Here is a 24,876-nt window from a genome sequence, read left to right as displayed (position 1 = left end):
AGAAAACATGCAAGACAAAGAAAATGTAGCAGTGGGCTCTTAATGTAATGGGCCACACAGAATTGGGTTTTATTTGAGGTGTAGAAGACATTTTGACTATTACTATCTGATGGCTTATAAATATTGATGTTGCAGATAGCCGATGCTGTTGCTGCAGCTGAAGAAAATTGGAAGATGAGAGCCGGAGACATTAACTACAGCAAGAAAGGGAGAGAATTTGAGGAGCAGATTGCCTCATTGAAAAGGGAATTGGAGCAAAAGAATCAGGAGTTTGAGGCCCGGGTGAAGGTGGAACTTGGGGAGGCACGAGCTTTGTGGAACAAAGAGCGACAAGAAGAAATTCAACAAATTCAGGCACAAAATGAAAAAGATTACCGAACCTTTTTGAATGAACATAGGATTAAGATCAACGAAATTCTTTCTGCAGCAAAAGCTGATTTTGAAAAGCAAAAGAGTGAACTGGTTTCTCAGAAGGAAGCAGAATTAACCGAATCGTTCAGCCAGCAACTCAAGCACCGGGCTTGTGAGGAATCTCGTAAAATCCAGGATCTCCATAAAGAAATTTTATCAGAAATTGAGAGGCTTATGTCTGATATTCACGATGAACTGATTGAGAAGCGCGCGGCGGATCGTTTCTCGTCTGCATCCAGCAGTTTAGATGCTCAGTTTTTGGATAGGCTGCGATCTTGCTTACAAAAGTCTGTCAAAGGGATTGTGTATAAGCTTGTCTCAAATGCTAAAACGGAGTGGAAGCAGGTAATGTATTTGTGTGTCCCTTTAGTTTGGATACTTTTAAGTAAGAAGATTTTTTTAGGTATATCAGTAACTCCATATACACCTCTTCATTTTTACTTGATTTATCTCAGAAACCTGATGAGAATTTTGCCAATTGGGAACCAAGAATCCAGGACAGATCTGTTATTGGGAATGCTGAAGGGAAGAACTCTGAGAAGAAAACAAATAGTAATTATCTTTTTTACTTCTTCCTTTTTTTTTTCTAATGTTTTTATTGCAAATCAACATGCAAATTACTATTGAAGGGTTGCTTGCACAAATAGCAAACCATGGAGAAATAGAAACTGGGAAGGCTCGTAAAAAAGAGAGTGAGGTGAGGTTATATTTTTGAAATAAACAGTATACAATGTGGATGAAGGACGGAAAAAATCCAAATGGTCAGAATATGTCTAATATCAGATGGAGCAAGGAGGACCTCGACAATAGACCCTAAATTGCTGACTTAAAACACGTGCACAAGCAGAATTTTCATGTACACATAAAAAAAACTTTAATCCTTCGCTCAATACATCAATGGATAGATAAATGCATCTTTCTATGGTTAATGTCCAAATTTAGCTATAAGCACCCTGAATTGTTGGTGTAGATTTTATTGGACATTTTAGAAAGATGTATCTATCTATCCATTGATGTATTGAGTGAAGAATTAAGATTTTTTTTTTTTATGTGAACATAAAAATTCTGCTTTTTTGGGCATAACTATTTTGAAGTACCCCTCTGAGTTTAGCCCATGGTGGGCGTCTAGACTGTCTGCTTGCTGCCCTCCTCTGGAATGCTTTCCCATCTTTGTATTGTCTCCTAAGACAGTCTCAAAAACGGGTAATTGAAAAATACTATGTACTCAGTTAAAAGGCAGTCACATTTTACAAAATTGGTAGGGACTTATGAGAAGAAATGTGTGCTATAGAAAAATGACTTCAAGTAATAGAATCCGAAGCACGAAATACATAGAAACTTACAACAAATGTTTATGCCCTAAATAAGGATTCGAAAAACCACCAATGAATTAAAAAAAATCTACTGTCTCAAACTTACCACTAAAAGGAGGTACACTGGTAGAATCCTCTCTGCACAGGATCTGTTTGTTCTTGGTTTCATGGTCTGTATGTTCTAGTTTTAAAAATGTGCAAATGAGCTCCAAGTGCTCTTGGGGGCATCCCCATAGGCCTTCTGCTCTCCAGCTCTGCTGAAAACTACTCTCTCTCCTGTGGCACTTACTGCATGCCCACTCTTCAGCATAATTGCTGCCTCCAGCTGTTGTTGCACATGTCATCGCAGCCTCCAGGGTCTGTTTTCTGCGTCATGGCTGCCTCCACTGGCTGATGTGCTCTGCATAGGAATCTGTACATGCAGTGCGTCTGTACAGTACCTTCCTTACTTTGTTGGCTTTAAGGATATCCCCTGCAGGTGCAGAGCATAGAAGCATTCCTTTGCAGAGCAACTCTGCTAGGGGCGGCGGCGGCGATGAAGCTGCAGGGGGGCATGGATTAAGTCCTGGAGGCAACAATAACTTGGTAGAGGGGAGTGCAGTTAGTTCTATGGGGGGGGGGAAGGGTTAAAACTGGATTTTTAGAAGACCATGACAACTTGTTCCAAGAGCGGATCCTGGAGCAGGGTGCAGAGAGGAAAATGCCAACTGAACCATGCTCCGTTCTTGTTAAGGTCTGCATGCTTGTACAGGTACATTTGAGATGGTAGATCTCCTTACCAGTATTATCCATCCATACTACACGTCAGGTTACATCTACACCTGAAATCAGAAGGTTATTTCCGTTATCGGTAGAGGAGGAAATAGTGTTTTCTGCTATAAATAACAAATGAAAGATGCATTGAAATCTATGGAAACAGGAAAGTCTTTTGCAGATACTGTACTGTATATATGATATGACATGCTGTGCCATGCTATATTAATTTGCGGTTGAAGTAAAGCTTATCTGCCATAAGAATACATTTTAATGCTTGGGGCTCAAGCACACAAACCTATATGGTGGTCATCTGCTAGCCAAGCACACAGCAGCCATAGAAGTGCACTGTGCATGGTATAGTGAACCCACGTGTAACACCATATCATGCTGCCGCCGGAAGAAAGATTTCTCTATCTTATAAAAATAAATAAAGAGCGGCTGCAGATCTCCCTTTTCTAACCGGGCGTGGCATACGTGTATGAGGCCTTTGGTGGGTCCTTACACTGCCTCTGCTGTGTATGTAGGGCTCTATTAGAATGTGTTCTTATCTTACTTAATATCCTCATTTTTGTAAATTATTGGTTCAACATTCAGCTACCCTTTTACTTGTTATACATATAATATCGAAAATGGCCACTTTCACAAGGACTTTGTTTAACTTTTTTTTTAATTATATATATTTTACATTGTAGTTATCCCATCCTGGCCAAAAGTCTGTGTACTTAAATGTTACAGCAGACAATGCCTTTGACAATGGCAGATATTCAAGAGCCGTTCCGCCATGAGGAGCTTGCTATCTGTCTTGTATCACATATAAATCAAACATATGTTTATTGACAAAGTTTTCGAGACCCTCTGTAAAATGTTCCCTTTTAATTTCCATCCTGTAGATGAACAGAAAAGGAGAGGTGATAATCCTGCCTTCTGCTGCTGTGAGACCTGCCTGCAGCAGCTGGAGAGGTACAAGAAGGACTGTCAGGAACTGCGGAGCAAATTGGACAAAGCGTGTCGCCACCTTCAGCAAGCTGTGAGAGACCAGAAGATGAAAGCCGAGCAGTTTAAAAGTGAGTAGATTTTTTCTGCGAGTTTTTCCCCCGTGTACATTTTTTTTTTTCTTTATCTCCAGCTTTGGGGCTCAATAGTATTTTAACTGTTATGGACTCCTTAAGACATTTCTTATGGGATTTGGGTTTGGATATCTTACTATTTGCATTCACTTTATTAAATCCTCTGTAAGGTTAGGTTTGTATTTAGTATACGCCACGTGCACTGGCAGGCGGAGAAATAGTTGTTGCCTCGGTCTGCTCGCTATACAACATATCCTGTGAAAAAGACCGGATGAAAAAATGTAGCAAGCTACGTCTTTCAATCCTGCTCCCACCTGCTGAGCGGCGTAGCAGCGATGTCACTGTGTTTTCATGGACAGCGACATCACTGGAAAAACTCCTAACATTGACAGAAGCCAATCACCGGCTACCGCCTTTGTTCACTCCTCCCACCTGATATCAGGGGAAGAGGAGTCACTGGGTGACGTATCCCTATGTATGAGCATACTCTGGGATACATCTGTGCCATGTGAATCCACCCAAATGTCCTTACAACGTATAGCAGAAAACCAGATGTGAACCCAGCCTAAATGAGCATCCAAAACCTGCTCTGTGTACATAAACTTCAGTGGAGATGTTGCTTCTATTTTTTGGCTTGCATAAACTAGCTGTAGGACATACAGGATATAATATTAATTGCCATTAACTGCATTTAATATCATTTTCTTCAATGGAATTCTTGTAATGAAACCTTTCCAAAAATAATTTGTATATTTTTAAGCTGTTTCTGTTTACTTATCGTAATAGCATACACAAAATCTGGACCCAAAATGCCTGATATATAAAAGGCAGTTATTCCCAGCGCTGAACGCCGTAGCGGAATATAGCGTCCAAATGCCTGAATGCCATATTTTTGTCACTGTACACGTATGAAAAGGTTATTGGTCTCAGAATATGGCATAGTTAAAGAGAAGACCTCAGGCAAATTAACCCCTTAAACTAAATATATTTTCATAAACTGCCATTAGAGAGCATTGCCTCTATCCCTTCATTGTCCCTCTACATGCCTGTAAACTTAAGCAATGAGGTCCTAAAACTGTATGCAAATGACCTGTGAAATGTCCAATGATACATTAGCATATTCAAGCTGTCCAGCTTATTCATAAGTGGGAGGCACAGCCACACCCCATTGCTTGACTGACAGCCTGTGTAATGGCTCCTCCATGTACTTCCTGGTGCTGGCGCCTCCTGTAGCCTGTGTGTGTATGAGATACTAGTATACACATGACTAACTGTCTGTATACAAAATCTTGGACTCCAGTCACACTGCATACGTTGCAAGGAAATTTTATTGACACAAACAACATGTGACGTTTCGGTCAACAATAGACCTTTGTCAAAGTGAAATATAGTACAAAAAGGTGGGTCAGAAGTGTTATCACAATACTATTTACATATATACAAATTGTCACAAAATTATTGCGATGCTGACATCTGGTTTGTGTCAGATAGAGAGAGAGCAAGCTACAAAACTAGGTATCATAGTAAAAAGTTATGGTAGTCATATGTTAACAAGTACTAATATTAACAAACAAATGGCTGTAGGTATAAATGTCTTCATAAGCCCATGAAGGTTGATCTGGTCCAATCTTAAAATGTGCACACACACCTGTAGAGAATATATATATAAAAGATAATGGTCAGCTTACCAGTTTGTTTAAGTCATAACATATGAGGGAGGTTGCATATAGCAATGGGAGCGCTGCCATAGAGGGATGGCGGTCTGTGCCGCTTGGAGAAGTGTGGCGCTAGTCTCCTCATGTGCTCGGCGGCTTTTTAAAGCCCTGGCCGTTTGGGGAAAAAAAAAAAAAGGGATTTAGAGACACACAGGGATCAGGGTTATTTTGCCCATCCTTCATGGTGGTTTTCATGAGTCCACATCTGGAAAATTCTATAGTCTCTGTAAAGAACAAACTAGTTAGACATTTGGAAGGGAGGCTGAAATTAACAAAAACTTTGTATGTTATAGTCCCGATTGAGTCCATCTGGTTGTAACGTTTGTAAGGTGTGAATCCAGTATGATTCACGCTTTTTTAATAATACAACTTGATCCCCTCCTCTCCTTGGGGTTTCAACATGGTCAATGATCTGGAATTTGAGTTGATTTATGGAGTGTCTGGTTTCTAGGAAATGGGCCGGTATGGGGAGTAATATGTTATTGAGACGAATAGTCGATTTATGTTTGCACATCCGATCACGGATTCGCTGAGTAGTCTCTCCTACGTAAGCCAGACCACAGGGGCATTTGATAAGGTAAATACAGTAGTCTGTATCACATGTATAGTAGCCCTTGATGGGGTAACGTTTGCCTGATAACGGGTGTGTAAATGAGTCTCCTCTTTGAATGTTAGTGCATTGAGCACAGTGTAGGCATGGGAATGTGCCTCTCTTGGGTGTCCGCAGGAATGTTTGTCTAGATGTTTTAGAAGTGGTACCAATGTCGGCTTTGACCAATTTGTCTCTCAGGTTGGGGGGTCTCTTAAAACATGGAAGAAATGGTTGTTGGAATTCTGTAACGGATGGGTGACCCTTGTGTAAAATGGGCCAATGTTTCCTAATGGATTGATGGATCTTGTAAGCAAAGGGGTGGTAGGAGTGTACAAATGGGACACGTGGTTGTTCCGTTGTTGACGTGGCTGTCTCGATCTATATTGTACTAAGGTGTTGGGTGGATAGCCCCTAGTAACAAATTTAGTCTCCATTTCTTGTAGTCTAGTGTTCACGATTTCTGATCTGCTGACTATACGTTCAACCCTATTGTATTGGGAGAAGGGCAAAGAGCGTTTGGTGGATTCTGGATGATAGCTGGAGAAGTGGAGCAAGTTATTACGGTCAGTGGGTTTTGTATATAGGTCAGACCACAGTGTGCCATCTTCGTTTTTGATGACAAGTGTGTCAAGGAATTGGATTTGCGTGAGGTCATGATGAATAGTGAACTGTAATTCTGAGCGGATGGAATTGAGGTATGTTAGAAAATCCAAAAGTGAATTCTCTGGGCCCCTCCATATGCAGAACACGTCATCTATATATCTTTTCCAAACTTGGCAATGTTGGATAAAGAGAGGATTGTGGTAAATGAAGGTTTCTTCAAAGTCGGCCATGTATGTGTTCGCATATGGAGGGGCCACGTTGGAACCCATGGCAGTACCCTGCCTTTGGACATAGTAGTTGTCTTGGAACATAAAAAAATTTTCAGTAAGAACTAGCTTGAGTAGGTCAATGACAAATTCTATTTCTAGTTGTGGGAATTTATGTGTTTCAAGTAGTTTTTGTACTGCTCTGATGCCTAAGTCATGTTTGATGGATGTGTACAAGCTGTTCACATCTAAGGTAACCAAAATGGTGTTGGGATTCAATTTATGAATGTCTTTAATTAATTTCAGAAACTCTGATGTGTCTAACAGGAAAGATGTGGTGGTTCTGACTAGTGGAGTGAGGATTTTCTCTAGAAGGATGGAAAGTGGTGAGAGGATGGAATCTGTAGAGGCTACAATGGGGCGACCGGGGGGGTTCTTATGAATTTTGGGTAATGTGTAGATGACCGGAGTGATGGGATTGGCTTTGGTCAAAAATGTGCGTACGTTCCAGTCAATAATGCCCAGTGTGTTGTATTTGTCAAGCGTATTCTGTATAGTGGTGGCAATTCTATTAGTGGGATTTCTCTCCAGTTTGTGGTATACGGTAGTGTCATTAAGTTGGGACAAGATCTCATTAATGTATTTGTCTCTATCCTGGATTACCACCGCGCCCCCCTTATCCGCTGGTTTAATGATTATTTCTTTATTTGACATAAGCTGAAGTAGGGCTGTTTTGTCAGTGCTGGAGAGGTTATTGGGTGCATGCATTTTGTTGGTATTGATATTGTGTCTGAATTGGGTGACGTCTCTTTCAACAAGTGAGATGAAAGTTTCAATTGCATGGGAATTCCTAGGAGGCATGTATGTGCTCTTGTTTCTGAGACCTAAGTTTTTAAGATTGATTGGATGTGTCTGATCCACAGGGTTACCAGGGTCCCTGGAATTCTCTGTGTATGTGGTGTCAGAGAAATGGGCTTTGAGTCTTAGGTTTCTATAAAAGCGTTGTAAATCCATGTCAAGGGAAAAGGCGTCGTATTTGTAAGATGGACAAAAAGATAAACCTTTTTGCAGGAGGAGGAGTTCAGCGGGACTAAGGGATATGGAGGAGATGTTGACTATGAGTGACGAGTCTCTATCGGGGAGTTGGTGTATGATGGGTGAAGGGTCCCTACCTGGGATCGAGTTGGCATTGTTGGGGGTTGGTCTCGGTTGTTTTCTCTTGCCCCTCCTCGTCTTCCTCTTGGTTGACGTCCTCGATTTGTACCTAAAAAAAGAGAAGCCTGCTGCTCTTGGTATTCCCCTTCCATGCTGGAGGCTGAAGAGGTAGCGGGTGATCTGTATCTTCGTCGACGAGCATTGTACAGCTGAAAATTGTCTTGCCATTTGTAAACTCTGTCGTTCAAATAGTCCTCAGCGTCCCTGAAGAACTTTTGACGTTTTTTTTATTTCCTGTTCTTTCTTGAATGTATCCAGAGAGGACTTTAGTTTGGTCTGTAGGGAGGTCAATTCTTCCGTGGTGATAGTCGCTTGAAGCTGAGATTCAATACTAGTAACTTTTTCTTGAAGAATAATAATCTCTTTATGTAGATATTCAACAGTCGGGGTCATAAGGTCCAATGAGCATTTATTCAGAATTTGTTCGAATGTTGAGCAAAATTCTTTGTTATCCTTAAAAAATGTTGGTCTCAGTGGGACCCGTAGTCCCCTGGGTATCCGTTGGACTTTAAGGTATTCCGATAATGTCGCACAGTGCAGTTGCGAGTTTAATACCTGTTTTGATGTTCGTTCTAAATCTCTTGTCTTGAATTCATTCGCTGGAATATGAAGGAATTCCGTTGAGATAGTTGGCTGTGACAGGATGTCAGCTGATTCTTCGCAGTTATACGAAAAAGTTCCTAGAGGCATGGTATAGTAGGTGCTAGCCAAAATAAGGGTAACATCAAGTTAAAATTGGCTGCACACTGTAATTGATCTTTAGTGCAGGTGCTCCGGAGAGGGTCCCAATCCCATATAGTGTACAAAATCTTGGACTCCAGTCACACTGCATACGTTGCAAGGAAATTTTATTGACACAAACAACATGTGACGTTTCGGTCAACAATAGACCTTTGTCAAACTCTGTGAAATATAGTACAAAAAGGTGGGTCAGAAGTGTTATCACAATACTATTTACATATATACAAATTGTCACAAAATTATTGCGATGCTGACATCTGGTTTGTGTCCGATAGAGAGAGAGCAAGCTACAAAACTAGGTATGGAACCGGAAGTTGTCATTGGTGCGTTCCATACCGGAAGTCGCTGACGTGATACCGGAAGTTCAATTTTTTTTTTTTTCAAACCAGGGCTTTAAAAAGCCGCCGAGCACATGAGGAGACTAGCGCCACACTTCTCCAAGCGGCACAGACCGCCATCCCTCTATGGCAGCGCTCCCATTGCTATATGCAACCTCCCTCATATGTTATGACTTAAACAAACTGGTAAGCTGACCATTATCTTTTATATATATATTCTCTACAGGTGTGTGTGCACATTTTAAGATTGGACCAGATCAACCTTCATGGGCTTATGAAGACATTTATACCTACAGCCATTTGTTTGTTAATATTAGTACTTGTTAACATATGACTACCATAACTTTTTACTATGATACCTAGTTTTGTAGCTTGCTCTCTCTCTATCTGACACAAACCAGATGTCAGCATCGCAATAATTTTGTGACAATTTGTATATATGTAAATAGTATTGTGATAACACTTCTGACCCACCTTTTTGTACTATATTTCACTTTGACAAAGGTCTATTGTTGACCGAAACGTCACATGTTGTTTGTGTCAATAAAATTTCCTTGCAACGTATGCAGTGTGACTGGAGTCCAAGATTTTGTACACTATATGGGATTGGGACCCTCTCCGGAGCACCTGCACTAAAGATCAATTACAGTGTGCAGCCAAAATCCAATTTTAACTAACTGTCTGTATAATGATGTGAGGTATAATGGTGTAATGTCTCCTTCATGTGCTTCCTGGTGCTGGCGCCCCCTGCACCCTGTGTGTGTAGGGCAGATACAACTGCTATAACATGGCCGCCTGGAGCTGAACATGTCAGGTACTTGTGTAGCTCATGTCTGTGTCTCACACATGTGTATTAGGAGGATGCAGCGTGTCAGCAGATAAAGCACAGACACCAGAAATGCTTTACTATCCATTACACACAGACATGAGCAGGGGGAGGAGAGGGGAGGGGTAACAGGGGTGACATCACTGCCTCTGACCATATAACCAGCCTCATTTACATAATGAAAAGATTATTTTGCAATGATTAATGTATGAATTGACTAGATAAAGGCTAGGATGGAATCCTTATGAGCTGCTCGAACAGGTATTGGTGACAGAAATAGTGACCGAGACCTGATGACAGGTGTCCTTTAAGAATTTTTTTTTTCTTGAACATTTTGGTACATTTTTTTAAAATCTACTAAAACATAATAAAATATATATAAATTTGATATCTCTATGATCATACAGACCTATAGAATAAAGCAAAGCTGTCATTTGGGGCACAAAGTGAAAGCCATAAAAACTGGCCCAAAAGAAAAAGATGCAAATGTGTTTTCAAATGTCTGTTTTGTCTCATTTGTAATATTTTTCCAGCTTCCCAGTACATGGCATGGAATATTAACTACCATCACTAGTACTTCGAAAAATTAAAGTTATGGATTTGTGAAAGTGGGGAGTGAAAAATAGAAACGCAAAAAAATGTGTCCTTAAAGGGTTAAAGGACACCTGTCATCAGGTCTATGTCACTTGTCCTGTCACCTCTACCTGTTGGAGCAGCTCACAAGGATCCCATCCCATCTAGTTATTTCATACATTATTCAATCATCTATTCTTTATCATGTAAATGAGGCTGGTCACATGGTCAGAGGCAGTGATGTCACCCCTGTTCCCCCTCCCCTCTCCTCCCCCTGCTCATGTCTGTGTGTAATGTATAGTAAAGCATGGCTAGTGTGTGCTGCATCTGCTGACATGCTGCATCCTCCTAATATACAGGTGAGAGACACAGACATCAGCTACACATGTACCTGACATGTTCTGCTGTAACATGGCTGCATGGAGCTGCTGTATCTCTCCTATACACACACACATGCACACACAGGCTGCAGGGGGCGTGGCCACCAGCACCAGGAAGCACATCATTATACAGCCTCACATCATTATACAGGCTGTCAGTCATGCACTGGGGGTGTGGCTGTGCCTCCCACTCATGAATAGAGTGGACAGCTTGAATATGCTAATGCTTCATTGGACATTTCACAGGTCATTTGCATACAGCTTTAGGACCTCATTACTTAGGTTTACAGGCATGTAGAGGGACAATGAAGGGATAGAGGCAATGCTCTCTAATGGCAGTTTATGAAATATATTTAGTTTAGGAGGGTTATTTTGCATGACGGGTTCTCTTTAAGGATCTTGTCACAGGAATGACGCACTGCCTCATCACGTGACGTGGGGTGCGACTGTACATGTTAATTTAACCTGCTCAAATTTGCTCGCCTTTCACTCGGGACACAAATTGAGCATAAATCACACCTCATACAGTTAAAACACTCGAATGAATCCGCTGCCCCCACTTCTTGCATTTACACTGGGACAAATAAGTATCCCCCTCTACATCCTCTCTTGCTTCTCAAGCAGTCACCTTGTTACACCACTAGACTTGCACACTATGGGGCAGATTTATCAAGCAGTCTGAAAGTCAGAATATTTCCAATTGCCCATGGCAACCAATCACGGCTCCCCTTTAAAATATTCATGAGCACTGGTGAAATAAAAGCTGAACTGTGATTGGTTGCCATGGGCAACTGGAAATATTCTGACTTTCAGACTGCTTGATAAATCTGCCCCTATGAGTTCGCAGAGCATACAGGACCCAAAATTAAAGTGAAAAGCTTTTAATTGCAAAAGATGTTCAGTGCTTCCAAAAAGATACTAAAATAAAAGAATTACAAAATAAAATGTCACGTATACACAAGGCAAAACAGTTATAAAATAAAAAGGAGAAAGTAACAGAAACTTAGAGTAAAGTAAATCCTGATTCCCTGGAGGTGGGAGAAATATGGGACACCCCAGCTTGTCCAGCAGCCTCCAAAGAGTAAACCCTGGCCACAGTTTGTGAAATAGATAACAAACCCCAGGTCCTACCTCCGAAACTAGCACTTATCTCGGGAACGGTGGTCCGCTGACCACCTCCATCGCCATTGAATGTTATGGCCATTTTGAGAAGTAACTGCAACAAGTTGTGACACATGATGAACCCGAATACCTTTATGATTGTGTATAGTAGTAATGGGCTGTTCTGGTGTCTTGCCCTCCCAGGTCTGATCTTTATTACTAGTCTTATGGAAAACCTCTTGAACCGGCTGGAGTTAATTGTTAAACATGCATTTTCAATTGCATGAGTGATTCTTAGGGTTCGTTCACACGTTGCAGTTAAAACTGCATCGCAATCAGCTTTGAGGTGGTTTTAGGTGCAGTTTTGACAATTGAACAGGTGAAAGACATGAACTGAACAGGTGAATTTGATTTTGAAGAGGAAACCTGCTCCACAAATGTCATTCACCTGTTCTGTTCAATTGACAAAACTGCACCTAAAACCACCTCAAAACTAATTGCGATGCAGTTTTAACTGCAACGTGTGAACGCACCCTTAGACCTTTTTTAAATTATTTTTTTTTATATAAATTTTATTTTAGATAATGAAATTGTTGCCCAAAGTCTAAGGAAAGAAAATGCGGACTTGCATAAAACTCTTCAAGACCTGAAAAGTAAGAGCACACCACAAAGGTAAGGATTAACTGTCTTGTAATGTACATGATATAGAGTACATAATAATAAATCTTTATGTGGCACCATCATATTCCGCAGCACTTTACAGATCATGTGGGGACATGTACAAATAAAATGGGACATTGCAGGGTAATATAGTAAGGTGAAATAATAGGAGTGAGGATCCTGCTCGCAAGATCTTGCAGTCTGAGATGTTCCATTTGATCTTCACATTTGATGGGCTCACCTTTGACATAGAAAAATAAAGGTGGATTCTGAGAGGTCAGAGGTCAGACTTCTTGCCTCACTATATTTAGGTTTTGTTACTAAATGCAGCATCGTGAAGAGTAGCTTACTGATTTAGCTTATGTAATAAGTTATGGTGAACTATAGCAATGAATGTGTATTTTATATATTTCACATTTTTTATTTATTTGTTTTCACCTTAGTAGCCTACAAGAAGAGGACTCTGAGAAGGGCTGCGCTCTGTGTAGCGGAAATGTTTTAGAAGAGATGCGTGCTCAGTATATCAAAGCGGTAGACAAAATCAAAAGTGAGTGAATTCGATGAGGGGTATATACTACATTATGGCAGCACATACCTCTGATGCTAAGTCCCTTACACGTAGCCTATAAGTAATTATACACAAGACCAGGCTTTCCTTTGTGGATTCCTCTGGGGCGATGGGGTCCTTAGAATTGAGTGGATGTGTAATAGAAAAGTGCATCCATTTACACCTTTCTGTCCATTAGACAAATATAATGAGGCCAGTGTAAACCAAGTCAGATTTAACTACCCAAAGTTCGCTAATATATTGGAAATAACAAATTAAAATGGTTCTTCCATAAAGGGGCCACTAGAACTGAAGTCTCTCTCATCTTTCCTACGAGCTTTGCTTTCACCGCGCACTACTTAATTTTTATTTTTCCCCTTACACAGATGACATGCTACGATATATACATGAAAGTAAGGGCAGGGCAGCTGAGATGTTAAAAAATGAAGTTTTAAGAGAACGTCAAGAAACGGCTAGGAAAATGCGCAAGTACTACTTGACCTGTCTGCAGCACTTGCTTAAGGACGATGGCAAGAATGAGGGGTGAGTAAGCCATCGCAGAACCGTATTACTAAGATGGACATTATACTAAATGTCTGAACTGGCAATAATATTTTATGCCATTAAGTTTAAAAGATATACAATTGGTTGTGGAAGGTTACATTCTATGGTGACTCGTTAATGGCTTTCAAGTAAGACGCATAGAGGTGAATAAAGAGAACTGTGCACTTGTGTAGGCACCTCTCATTGAATCTCTACCTGATTCCATTTACCTACTTATCTGGCTGGAAAGGGGTTAAGGGGAACCATGTTTTGGGGAATGGCTCAGGTAACACCTATTTTACCCACAGCTATATCAGTTTGTAAAATGTGGATAGAACTTCCCTGAAGAGAACATATTGTCTAGTAAATACTTGTACTCTCCATTATAGAACTATTCTGCAATGTAGGCCTAGATTTTTCATTAATGAGGCAAACTGCTCCACGTGTAGAGTGCACCAGATTATTGAACATTAGCGCACAGTCTTCAAAAAACTGGTGCACCCTGCACGCATCAATCATGCTCAAACCAGGGGTTTTTTGGTGCACTCAGTTTAACGGCCGTGTGCCACAATTATGTCAGGACTTCCAGCAATCTGCATTAGAACGCCCCTTTTAAGTGCGCAGTTTTGTGTAGCAACGGACATGGTGCAGCCGCGACACTAAACTGGTGCAATCTCTAGATAAATACATGTGCAAGCAGTTTGCATGTGTACCAAACGGGCGCAGAACCATTAATATATCTGGACTACTGTATTTAACAAGTGATTTCAGCTATATAGGAATTCAATGACAAATTGAGTGTGTGTCTTTGCACAGTCTGATCATGTCCATTCAGTGCTGCCAATGTTTAGTGGGAATACACACCCATTTGACAATACAAATGGTATCTCCCAGTTGTCAATGTATTCAAACATCACACACATAATTAATAAGACAATAAAATCTACAATTATTAGTTTGAGGAAAGTATATACATGTTAAATTATGTTTATGTTTTAATTATTATTTCGTTCATACATTAACATTTATTTTTTGCCGTAGAGCTGAAAAGAAAATAATGAATGCTGCTAGCAAGCTGGCCACTATGGCAAAGGTTTTGGAAACCCCCACCTCCCAAAAAACAATAAGCAGGAACTTGTGTCTAGGTATGTAAAAACTCTGAGGTAGTTATAGGCTGAAGTTGATGGAAAGGACTGTTACTATAATTTAGTTCTTCCTACTACATTACTAATTAGTATTATGGGATCCCCAGCTGGGATATGAAAAGTGAAAAATATTTGCTGTCCAGCTAATACATGTGTGTCTGATCCCTTCTGACTCCTTTTCATCCCACCGCATGCACACAAACATGTACACTCTACAGGTCTCAAAGATGGACAGGAATAGGACTTGCTGTATGATTTGCGGGAGGGGCGGTCTGCTCACCCATGGCACGGTGCATGCATCGGATATGAGCACATAGAAAGTAATAGGGCCATTTTTGTAACACCCAAAATCCCAAACAGTTGTGTGAATGAGGCCATACACAGATGCATTTTTTCCATTGGGGGAGATGGGAGAAAATGGCTTTTAAACTCATGAGAATACAAAGATCAGGCATACCAAAGTTAGTTAACACATCCCCATAAGCAATGGCTTATTTTGGTCTTGCCTGCTGACCACCTAATGTGGGGTCACCTCATGAGATTCTCTTGGAGAATCAGGAATACTGTCCTGTAAATTGTCATGTGACATCATGGAGATTTATCATTTCTTTTCACCCTGTTTAGGGTTACCAGCGAGCCAAGATGAAGCTGAGCCCAAAGCTGTCAATCCTGTTCAAAACTGTTCAAGCAAAAGACCGAATGATCCCAACTCAGAGCAGAAGACCCTGGATGAGCTCATAAGGAGGCATATGAAGGAGAAGCTGGATGGGGGCGCATTCCCTAATCTTGAAGATACTACTTCTATTAAACATGATGTGTCCAAGCAGTTTGGAATGGACTGCGCTGAGCATAACCTTACACTGGTGCATGTAGGGCAGTCTATGAGCACACCTTTAGATGATGGTCTTGCTTTTCATGGTCCAAATACTAATAGCGATGCTCTCCAGGCCGCGTATTCTAAACAAAGTGAGCCGTCTCTTTTACGTGGACTGAAAGAACGCCATGGGAATCCAAAGTCCAGGTCGGATAGACGGAAGTTTGAACTCCATGAAACTCCTGTACGGGATGAAAATGGAAGCAATGACTGGAGCTGTTTGAACAGTAAAGGCCTTTTTATGACACAGACTATGCAAAGCTCTTTAACCCATACAAGGGCACAGTCTCAAAATCCAAACCCTCCCGGGAATCTTTCGGCAGCAGGTTTATTTTCCTTTGTGGAGGGAAGTCATGATACCTTTGGCAACAGATACGAAGGTCAGAATCACTCTGCACATATTACAAAGAAGAGAGATCAGACTCCTGGTACACAGCATTCTAGTAAAGTTGTGGGTCACCCGCCTACAGCTGTTGAATCTAAGCCATACTCCGATGTAGGTCGAAGCAGCCAACTACCTTCACGGAAATTATTGCTGGATTTTGTATCCCCACAGCAAGACAGCGGCTTTGACAGTCCATTGCCTAGTTAAGTAGTTTGAACAGCTCCTAGTGCCTGACCATCTCTTGTTTTAGCAGAGAACTGTCTTGTTTTTGCTGAAGGATTAACTGACCTATTTATTTTTGTTGGGCTTTTGTATATAGTCTTTGTGCCTTTTTATATATTCTATTTTTCTATGTGTGTGCGCGTGTAAAGACTTATTTTTGTATTTTGTGCTTGTTTTTACAGAATTATGTTATTTAAATAAAAATCATTTTATTATTTTAACTACTTTTTTTGCCTAATGTAATTTTTGTGGTATAGTTTGGTTTTACAAACCACTTTTTTTTTTTCCCTTTCATTTACAGTTTTTTTTTTAGTTTTATTATGGAGCTTTTTTAATTGGCCCCACAAGTGGAGCCACAAGGATTGGCGTATATAAAAACGGGAGTAATGCATCTCCTTAATACTGGGTCTGCTTTTGGCTTTGGTTTAAAAAAACTGCAGTGGTGTTTTGTCTCTGCATGTAAATCTGTATTAAATACAAGCAGTTTATATGTACTTTTTTTTTTTTATGCGCATTTTCATCAAATTGTGTAGTGTCTTTGCAGATTTAAATGTATTTTTTTCAGCATCCTGTTTTTTTGTTTTAAACTCTGTTATCTTATTCTTCCACCTGATCTGGAAGAATCCGGAAAAATCTACAACAAGCCACCATCAAAACAGTTTTCTTGCAGATTTTTTACAAATCCTTATGCTTCGATGTTAAAGGACACCTGTCATCAGGTCTCTGCCACTATTTCTGTCACTACTACCTGTTGGAGCAGCTCACAAGGATCCGTCACAGCCTTTATCTAGGCAATTCATACATTTAATCATTGCAAAATCATCTTTTCTTTATTATGTAAATGAGGCTGGTCACATGGTCAGAGGCAGTGATGTCACTCCTGTTACCCCTCCCCTCCCCCTGCTCATGTCTGTGTGTAATATATAGTAAAGCATTGCTGGTGTGTGTGCTGCATCCTCCTAATACACAGAGACATATTCTGCTATGACATGTTCTGCTATGACATGGCTGCCTGGAGCTGTTGTATCTCTCCTATACACACACACACAGGCTGCAGGGGGAGCCAGCACCAGAAAGCACATCATTATACAGGCTGTCAGTCTTGCACTGGGGGTGTGGCTGTGCCTCCCACTCATGAATATGCTGGACAGCTTGAATATGTTAATGACTCATTGGACATCTCACAGGTCATTTGCATACAGCTTTAGGACCTCATTGCTTGGGTTTACAGGCATGTAGAGGGACAGAGGCAATGCTCTCTAATGGCAGTTTATGAAAATATATATAGTTTAGGGGGTTATTTTGCCTGATGGGTTCTCTTTAAAGTCTCTTTTATAATGGTAAAGTATGAAAGCCACAATGTGGTAATAAAGTTGGGTCTTCGATATTTTTTAGGAACATTATTTGCTGAAATTAGCATTTTTGAAATTTCGATGAAGAAACATAAGTTTTGGGTAGATATATCAACTGGAGGTGAAAGACATAAGTCTATTTCTGTATTTGGTTTATGGTTTTGAAGCCTATTCTGCATTTGTAATCTAGTTCTAGTCACCATGTAGTGTCTTTGACCTGTGTCTTTTTCACACCAATTGATTTTATACATTTCTAGATATTAATTGTAGTTTTAATATATATATACTGCGATGAGGTTGGGACGGTGGAATGTCTGGCATAATACATATCAGATCGCAATCTATGTGTAGCTACTCTAGATTGTAATGTTCACAGTTAAGCGCAATATAAAATATAACTTTTAATATAACGGTTAAAAGATACCAACGTGAACCATCACATATAACATAGAAAAAACAAGCTGACCAAAGTCAAATTATTGGTTAATCCAAGGGATACAGTAACCATCCAAGTTTGATGCAAACACAAACAGCATTAGGTATATGCACTCAGATTTCCAAAGGAAAATGTAACCAACCTGTAGAGGAAAAATGCAAACACATACAGCATCAAAACTATAGACTCAAGATGGGGAACTATAGTTATAAATAAGAGTAGAAAAAAATGTTCAGATCTCACCCATCCTGAGGTAGGACAAGACGAGGAAAGTAGATGATGGGTCTCCGGTACATCAGGTCAGGAAAGGATGGATGCACTGCCCCTAGATGGCCCTCTACTTCACTCGCCCTATTCACCCAAATGTTGCTCCTGTCCTAACAAGGACAGTCCCAGGTTCTCCCTGATCGTAGAGTTACCCTAGTAAGCCCTATGGGTGCTTGAATCCAACAGCGTTCCTGACGCGTTTCCAGTGCCACAAAAAGTGGAACTTTCCTCAGGGGAAAAAGTGTTAAAGTCCTGCTGCAAGGAAACCGACAGTGGTCAGCAACGTGGATTAGCAGTGGCCTAATCCAATCCTGTAGCTACTGCTAGGCCACTGCTAATCCACGTTGCTGACCACTGTCGGTTTCCTTGCAGCAGAACTTAAACTAACACTTTTTCCCCTGAGGAAAGTTCCACTTTTTGTGGCACTGGAAACGCGTCAGGAACGCTGTTGGATTCAAGCACCCATAGGGCTTACTAGGGTAACTCTACGATCAGGGAGAACCTGGGACTGTCCTTGTTAGGACAGGAGCAACATTTGGGTGAATAGGGCAAGTGAAGTAGAGGGCCATCTAGGGGCAGTGCATCCATCCTTTCCTGACCTGATGTACCTGAGACCCATCATCTACTTTCCTCGTCTTGTCCTACCTCAGGATGGGTGAGATCTGAACATTTTTTTTCTACTCTTATTTATAACTATAGTTCCCCATCTTGAGTCTATAGTTTTGATGCTGTATGTGTTTGCATTTTTCCTCTACAGGTTGGTTACATTTTCCTTTGGAAATCTGAGTGCATATACCTAATGCTGTTTGTGTTTGCATCAAACTTGGATGGTTACTGTATCCCTTGGATTAACCAATAATTTGACTTTGGTCAGCTTGTTTTTTCTATGTTATATGTGATGGTTCACGTTGGTATCTTTTAACCGTTATATTAAAAGTTATATTTTATATTGCCCTCACCTATTTATACATTTTTTGTTGATTGGGATGGTGTATCCTTTGGCCTTCTCTATGGTGTTTCACGATATAGGTTATTAGGCCTGTACTTAGATTTTTTTTGTTCACAGTTAAGCTGTTAACATTTTCAGGAATCAATGTAGGGAAAGGGCTGTTATTCTTCAGATTTTTTTTTTCTCCTTTGTGATAGGGAGTAGTCTGGGTCACACGAGGTAATGGCAGCAGATGGATGGATGTTTTCATATGTCCTTATTAAAATGTTTAATTGCTCTACATACGTTATTGATGTGATGGCCGTTGCCTTTTTTTTTTTTTTTTTATGCTTGTGTGCCAAGTATAAATTGTGATGTCCTTTTTAAAATATTAACGTCAACCTGTATCAATGCCCACAGCTTTACAAATGCTTTCACTTTAAACATGATTTTACATTAAGTATGAATCCTCTGATCCCCACAATAAGACTATAATGTATTACAATACTTTTTTCTCTTACTGATCCACTTTGGATTACAGGGCACATAGTGATGTTTCATACCACAGATAGGTCTTAGTGTCTCATTAAGTGACACAATATGCCTCTAATCTCTTTAGAGGGAACCAGTCATCAGGTTTTCACTGTTTATCAGGTTATTGCTGTTCTAGCTCCAATAACTCAATTTTGGGAAGTAAGTTTTCCTTACGAAGATTGCCAATTACAGCCACCATGTAGGCATGTTTGTCTTCTAGCCATGGATGCTCCAACTAGGGGGGTTTCTGGGAAAATGTGCAAAGTTTTCCAGGAAGTAAAACAACGCATATTTTAGCTACCTTGTAAGGCCTCTTCCACACTAGCGTTGCGTTTCACGTCAGGGTGCAATGCGTGAAAAACTGACGTTTTTGCCTGCGTTTTTGTTCCATTTTTCCTTGGAGTAATTAGCGTTTTTGCGTTTTTCACGCGCGTGTTGTTAGCGGTTTTTTGCGTTTTCGGCGCATTTTTCACGCGCGATTCAATGGGAGACTCGAGCATTTTTCAAAGGGACCATGGTTTGGGATTAAAATGTGTTATTTAATTGAAAAATAATGTCTTCTGATAAATTGCAAACATCTGCGATCTATTCTTCACTGTTCCGCGCGTATATTATCTCCCGACAAGTTAGCAGATGTGAAGAACAGTGAAGAATAGAATAAAATCATTGTACACAGTGAACACAGTGACCACAGGATCATTTAAGATAAAAACACAGTGCAGAACACAGTGCAGAATAGATTACAGATGTTCGGCACATCTGCTTACTTGTCGGGAGATACGCGCGGAACGGCGCGAATAAAATAGCATGTGAAGAACAATATATATATATGTGTGTGAAGAACACATTGCAGATGTTTAAATACATCTGCAATGTGTTCTTCACACATATATATTGTTCTTCACATGCTATTTTGGGCGCAACGTTCCGCGCGTATCTCCCGACAAGTAAGCAGATGTGCCGAATATCTGTAATCTATTCTGCACTGTGTTCTGCACTGTGTTTTTATCTTAAATGATCCTGTGGTCACTGTGTTCACTGTGTACAATGATTTTATTCTATTCTTCACTGTTCTTCATTGTGTTTTTTTAATTAAATGCTCGATCGCGAGCAGGGGAAATAATGTTATTCTGGTCACCTAGCAACCCTTACGTTTAAAACGCATTGCACTCGCATTGCACTTGCAATGATTGCGAGTGCACTGCGTTCTTGATGCATCTCCATAGACTTGAATGGGGCGTGAAAAACAACGCTAATGGAGAAAGACCCATTGAATACAATGGGACAGAGTGCAATGCGAGTTCTGCGCGTCAAATGCACGCGCAGAACTCGCGCGTGAAAAACGCCAGTGTAGAAGGGGCTTAAGGCTGCTCCCTTGACATCAAGCATGACCTTGTAAGGCAGCTCATGGGCAGTGTAAAATTCCAGAGTGTGTCCAGGGACTCTCTAAGCCGACACTTAATGATTCTTCTAGTGCTGTGGGATAGTGTGCTGAAAAAGTGGTTAGATTACCAGAGTACAGGTTTATATACACTTTTATTTATCTTGTGTACATTTACTGGTATCTGACACATAGAAAGAGAGATGCTAAGATCCATGAGATGCTTATTACACACAATGACATTCTCCAGCTCTGCTACATCTCGGCCACACTCACTCTCCGATTTTTGCCAGTAGGAAGTCAGTGAGGGTGCGCTCGTCCTGGACTGCAAGAGTGGGGGCTAGAGGCAGAGAGCAGCTCAGCTGCACAGCCAGACAGAAAAACAAGATGGCTGGCGACCATAAAGCCAGAAGATACAGGGTCAGAAACCAGGGGCAACTGAAATTGTGTACACCAGGACTGATAGAGACAGGTTGGAATCATATCTGTGAAATGCTGTATTTTTGTTAATAACAGTGAATTAGAGAATATGTTATTTTGTTATCCCTAGTATATTTAAGAAACTTGCCTTCGTTGGGAATATCCCGTCAAAGGGAAATTCCCACAAAGACGAAATTCTTAAATGAGGGTGGCAAAATAACATCTTCTGTAATTCAATGTCATTAAAACAAATGCAGTGTTTCATAGATCTCCATCAGTCCTTGTGTTGTGTTTTTTGATTGCCCATGAATCGCACTGTAAAACCAGTACTGACTATGGTGGGAAGGTTAGCGGGACTGACCGGATTCCTCTAATATGAAAGCACATCGCTTATCTCCTCCTTATCACTATGCTGTACAGATAAAGTACAGAGTGACCAGCACTGATACACCATCAGCTGCATGGCTATGCCTTCCCTACCCCTGTATAGTAGCTGCCTTCTCTACACTACAATGCTCTGTCAGCAGAAGTCTGAACTGCAGCTGCCAACTTCCACAGGGAGATGTTCTTCTTTGTCAGCTGCCTGAAGAGGAGACTGCCGCCGTCTTCTCTTCTAGCAGGTTCATCTGGTTCCTGGCAGGTACGCAAACATATAGTAATAGGCAGGTCCCGATGCAGCAGCAGGCTGATATTATTGGGCTGTGACTGCACAAAAACAGTGGGGTCTCACACTGTAGTCAGACTTCTGCTACTGCTGCTTTATAGTACCTGGCTGGTTTTTCATGACTTAACTGACAGTCATCGGTTAGTCTATTCTCTCTACAGAGCTGAATTGTCAAGTGAAGTATTCTCTAGGTATGTAAAGAGTTAGTCTTTAACCTCCTCTCCCTATATATGTGCTGTTTTATAGAGGAAGAATTTCAGAAATACTACGTCCTTACTTACTACTCACTGAAATGAAATAAAAAATATCCTTTAAAGGTTTAGTTACTCTTTATATAGAGTTATAATAAAATGTTCTGCAACTGACTAAAACAGTTCTTATGGTAAAAGCGTCTGGACCATTTTAGGACTCTTTAGACATCCCCTACTTCTTCTGAAGGTAAATAGTTGATGGTTTTGAACAGATATGTTATTTTCATGTTTTAATAAATATTGCATTTTGAATACAGTTTACAATTTAAGGTGAAACAGACTGTAAATGGGCCTCATTGGAGGTTTAAACAAAAGTGCTGCCAAAGGCAGAACATTGTAGAACAGCCAGAAAACTGAAATCAGAATTTTCCAGCAGCCGTTTTTCCCAGGCTTTTCTGTCCCGGTCTCCAGTGTCATTTAGCTCAACCACTTCTGTTGCTATGTTCTTAATCCCCTTGAAGGGCAACATTCTGCAGTGTTACAGTTTGTTCTGTAAATGATAATATTTCTCTAAGAACTGGCAAAGTGGCAAAAAAAGTATCATGAGCTGAAAACATCTTCCGTCTTATTCTTGTTTGTAGAAAAGTTTGCATCCAGTCCTGTTAATTTGCATGTCTGCTTATTAGAGAAAATCCAAAATATTTATTGCATATTTTACCGTATTCTTTGGCAAACTTAGTCGAGAGAAGTGCTGAAAAAATAAGTAACAGACTTGTTGCATGACTCATGACTATCTGGGTTTCCTCCTGCTGAGTATGAGGTTAAAACACTTTCCTGAATATTTAGGCCTTCGCTGTAACTATTAGCCTCTGGTTTACCAGATTTCAGGCTTGAAGATCACTTTACAGGCGGTCCCCGGGTTACATACAAGATAGGGTCTGTAGGTTTGTACTTAAGTTGAGTTTGTATGTAAGTCGGAACTGTATACTTTATTATTGTAACCCCAGTCAAAATTTTTTTGGTCTCTGTGACAATTGGATTTTAAAAATGTTGGGTTGTCATAATAACCAGAATTAACAATAAATCTTAATTACAGACACCTTTGATAACTGTTATGGTTGTTTATTGGAGCCTGGGACTAAAGTACAGCACATTACTAAAATCCAGAGGTCCGTTTGTAACTAGGGGTCGTATGTAAGTCAGGTGTTCTTAAGTAGGGCACCGCCTGTATTGACCTTTTGATTTAATATATATTACATTTACAAACCAATTACAGTAATTATGTTCACTTAAAATGGTTTTCACTGCTGCTTATATAAATACATGAGTTTTTGTTCTATTGTTTAGGATTAATTTGAGCAATTCTAGACTTTTTGTTCTCTTTTTATATTTAGCCATTTAAAGACAGATTTTTTTTTTCTCCCACTTTTTTCTGTTCTTATATTTTTATGTGTTCTTTCACTAGTCTAAATATTTGTGAAAATTCTTTTGATTAAAACAGTGATTTCCATATCATCCCCCATAACTGCCCCTCCAGAGGTACCCTTCTCTTTTATTTGGAGGGATTAAACCATCTGAAAGAAGGAACCCCTCATGTTGTTACCCTAGGTTCCTTTCCTTTATTGAAGTCGGCCAAAGTCTTATTAGCCGACACATCAGCGGAAACAATCCGGTTTTCAGCTAGAGAATCGGCACTCTGAAATGCTCTCTGGTTAAAGCAGTGGAACAGGGATATACGCACCAAAATTCTGGATAAAGCATCTGGCAAGAAAAAAGGGTTTTGAGACTCAAGACAACAGCCAAATAAGCAGCCTTTTTCTTGGCTTCAGACCCTCTAAAGAAGCACCCAAGAATAAAGGGTAACAGCCCTGGAGACAGGCATATTGGAGCACTTCAAAGGCAGAAAAGAACAGATCCTTTCTCTTTAGCTCTTCCAACTGTGCAGACAAAAAAACAATAATGCCAGGGTAGGAGGTGCGGGGGCGAATTGAAAGATTTTCTTCCCTAATGGAAAAAGATAAAGAACAACAGGTCGGTGCTGTCTATTATTCGAGATAGATATTTCATAGAATTTATGTCCTCTCCTCTTCATCAATTTTATGCAGGAAGCCCTCCACCACCTTGAATTGAGATTTTTGTGAAAATTTAGCTGTCCTGCAGAACCTAAATGTGGTAACTTCAGTCCCCCAGGCAGAAAAATTTAAGGGCTTTTACTCTTTTCTCTTCCTCATAATGAACCCCATTGGTTCTAACAGACTAATTATAAACCTTACATTTTGAACAACTGGGTAGTGTACTCCAGATTCAAAATGAAGTCCATAAATAGGGCAACTCCAATTATCTCTCAGGGGGCAGTTTTATGCATTTTAGATCTCAAAGATGCATATTACCACGTCCAAATACATAAAAACTCTCAGAAACATCTGCAATTTGCTGTGTTAAACCCATGGGGAGAGGATGTCCATTTACAATTCACTGCATTACCTTTTT

At 40.3% G+C, this 24,876-nt stretch overlaps 1 protein-coding gene across 5 annotated transcripts in view; it reads left to right on the top strand.

Moving 5' to 3' along the window:
• The window catches only part of CEP152 (centrosomal protein 152), a 32,033-nt gene extending 15,599 nt beyond the window's left edge, over positions 1–16,434 (top strand). For 4 of the 5 annotated variants that reach the window (XM_072148254.1, XM_072148253.1, XM_072148252.1 and 1 more), the window contains exons 21-28: positions 136–756; positions 867–963; positions 3,371–3,544; positions 12,419–12,509; positions 12,941–13,044; positions 13,431–13,587; positions 14,629–14,732; positions 15,357–16,434. In XM_072148254.1, coding sequence (XP_072004355.1) covers positions 136–756; positions 867–963; positions 3,371–3,544; positions 12,419–12,509; positions 12,941–13,044; positions 13,431–13,587; positions 14,629–14,732; positions 15,357–16,198 — 2,190 coding nt within the window. In that variant the 3' untranslated portion in view covers positions 16,199–16,434. The remainder of the gene's footprint in view (positions 1–135; positions 757–866; positions 964–3,370; positions 3,545–12,418; positions 12,510–12,940; positions 13,045–13,430; positions 13,588–14,628; positions 14,733–15,356) is intronic. The other variant, XM_072148255.1, reaches the window with a different exon arrangement.
• Positions 16,435–24,876: the final 8,442 nt, after the last annotated feature.

Source organism: Engystomops pustulosus, chromosome 4, assembly GCF_040894005.1.
Source record: "Engystomops pustulosus chromosome 4, aEngPut4.maternal, whole genome shotgun sequence".
Classification (NCBI taxonomy): Eukaryota; Metazoa; Chordata; class Amphibia; order Anura; family Leptodactylidae; genus Engystomops; species Engystomops pustulosus.
This window is presented reverse-complemented; position numbering and strand designations above follow the sequence as displayed.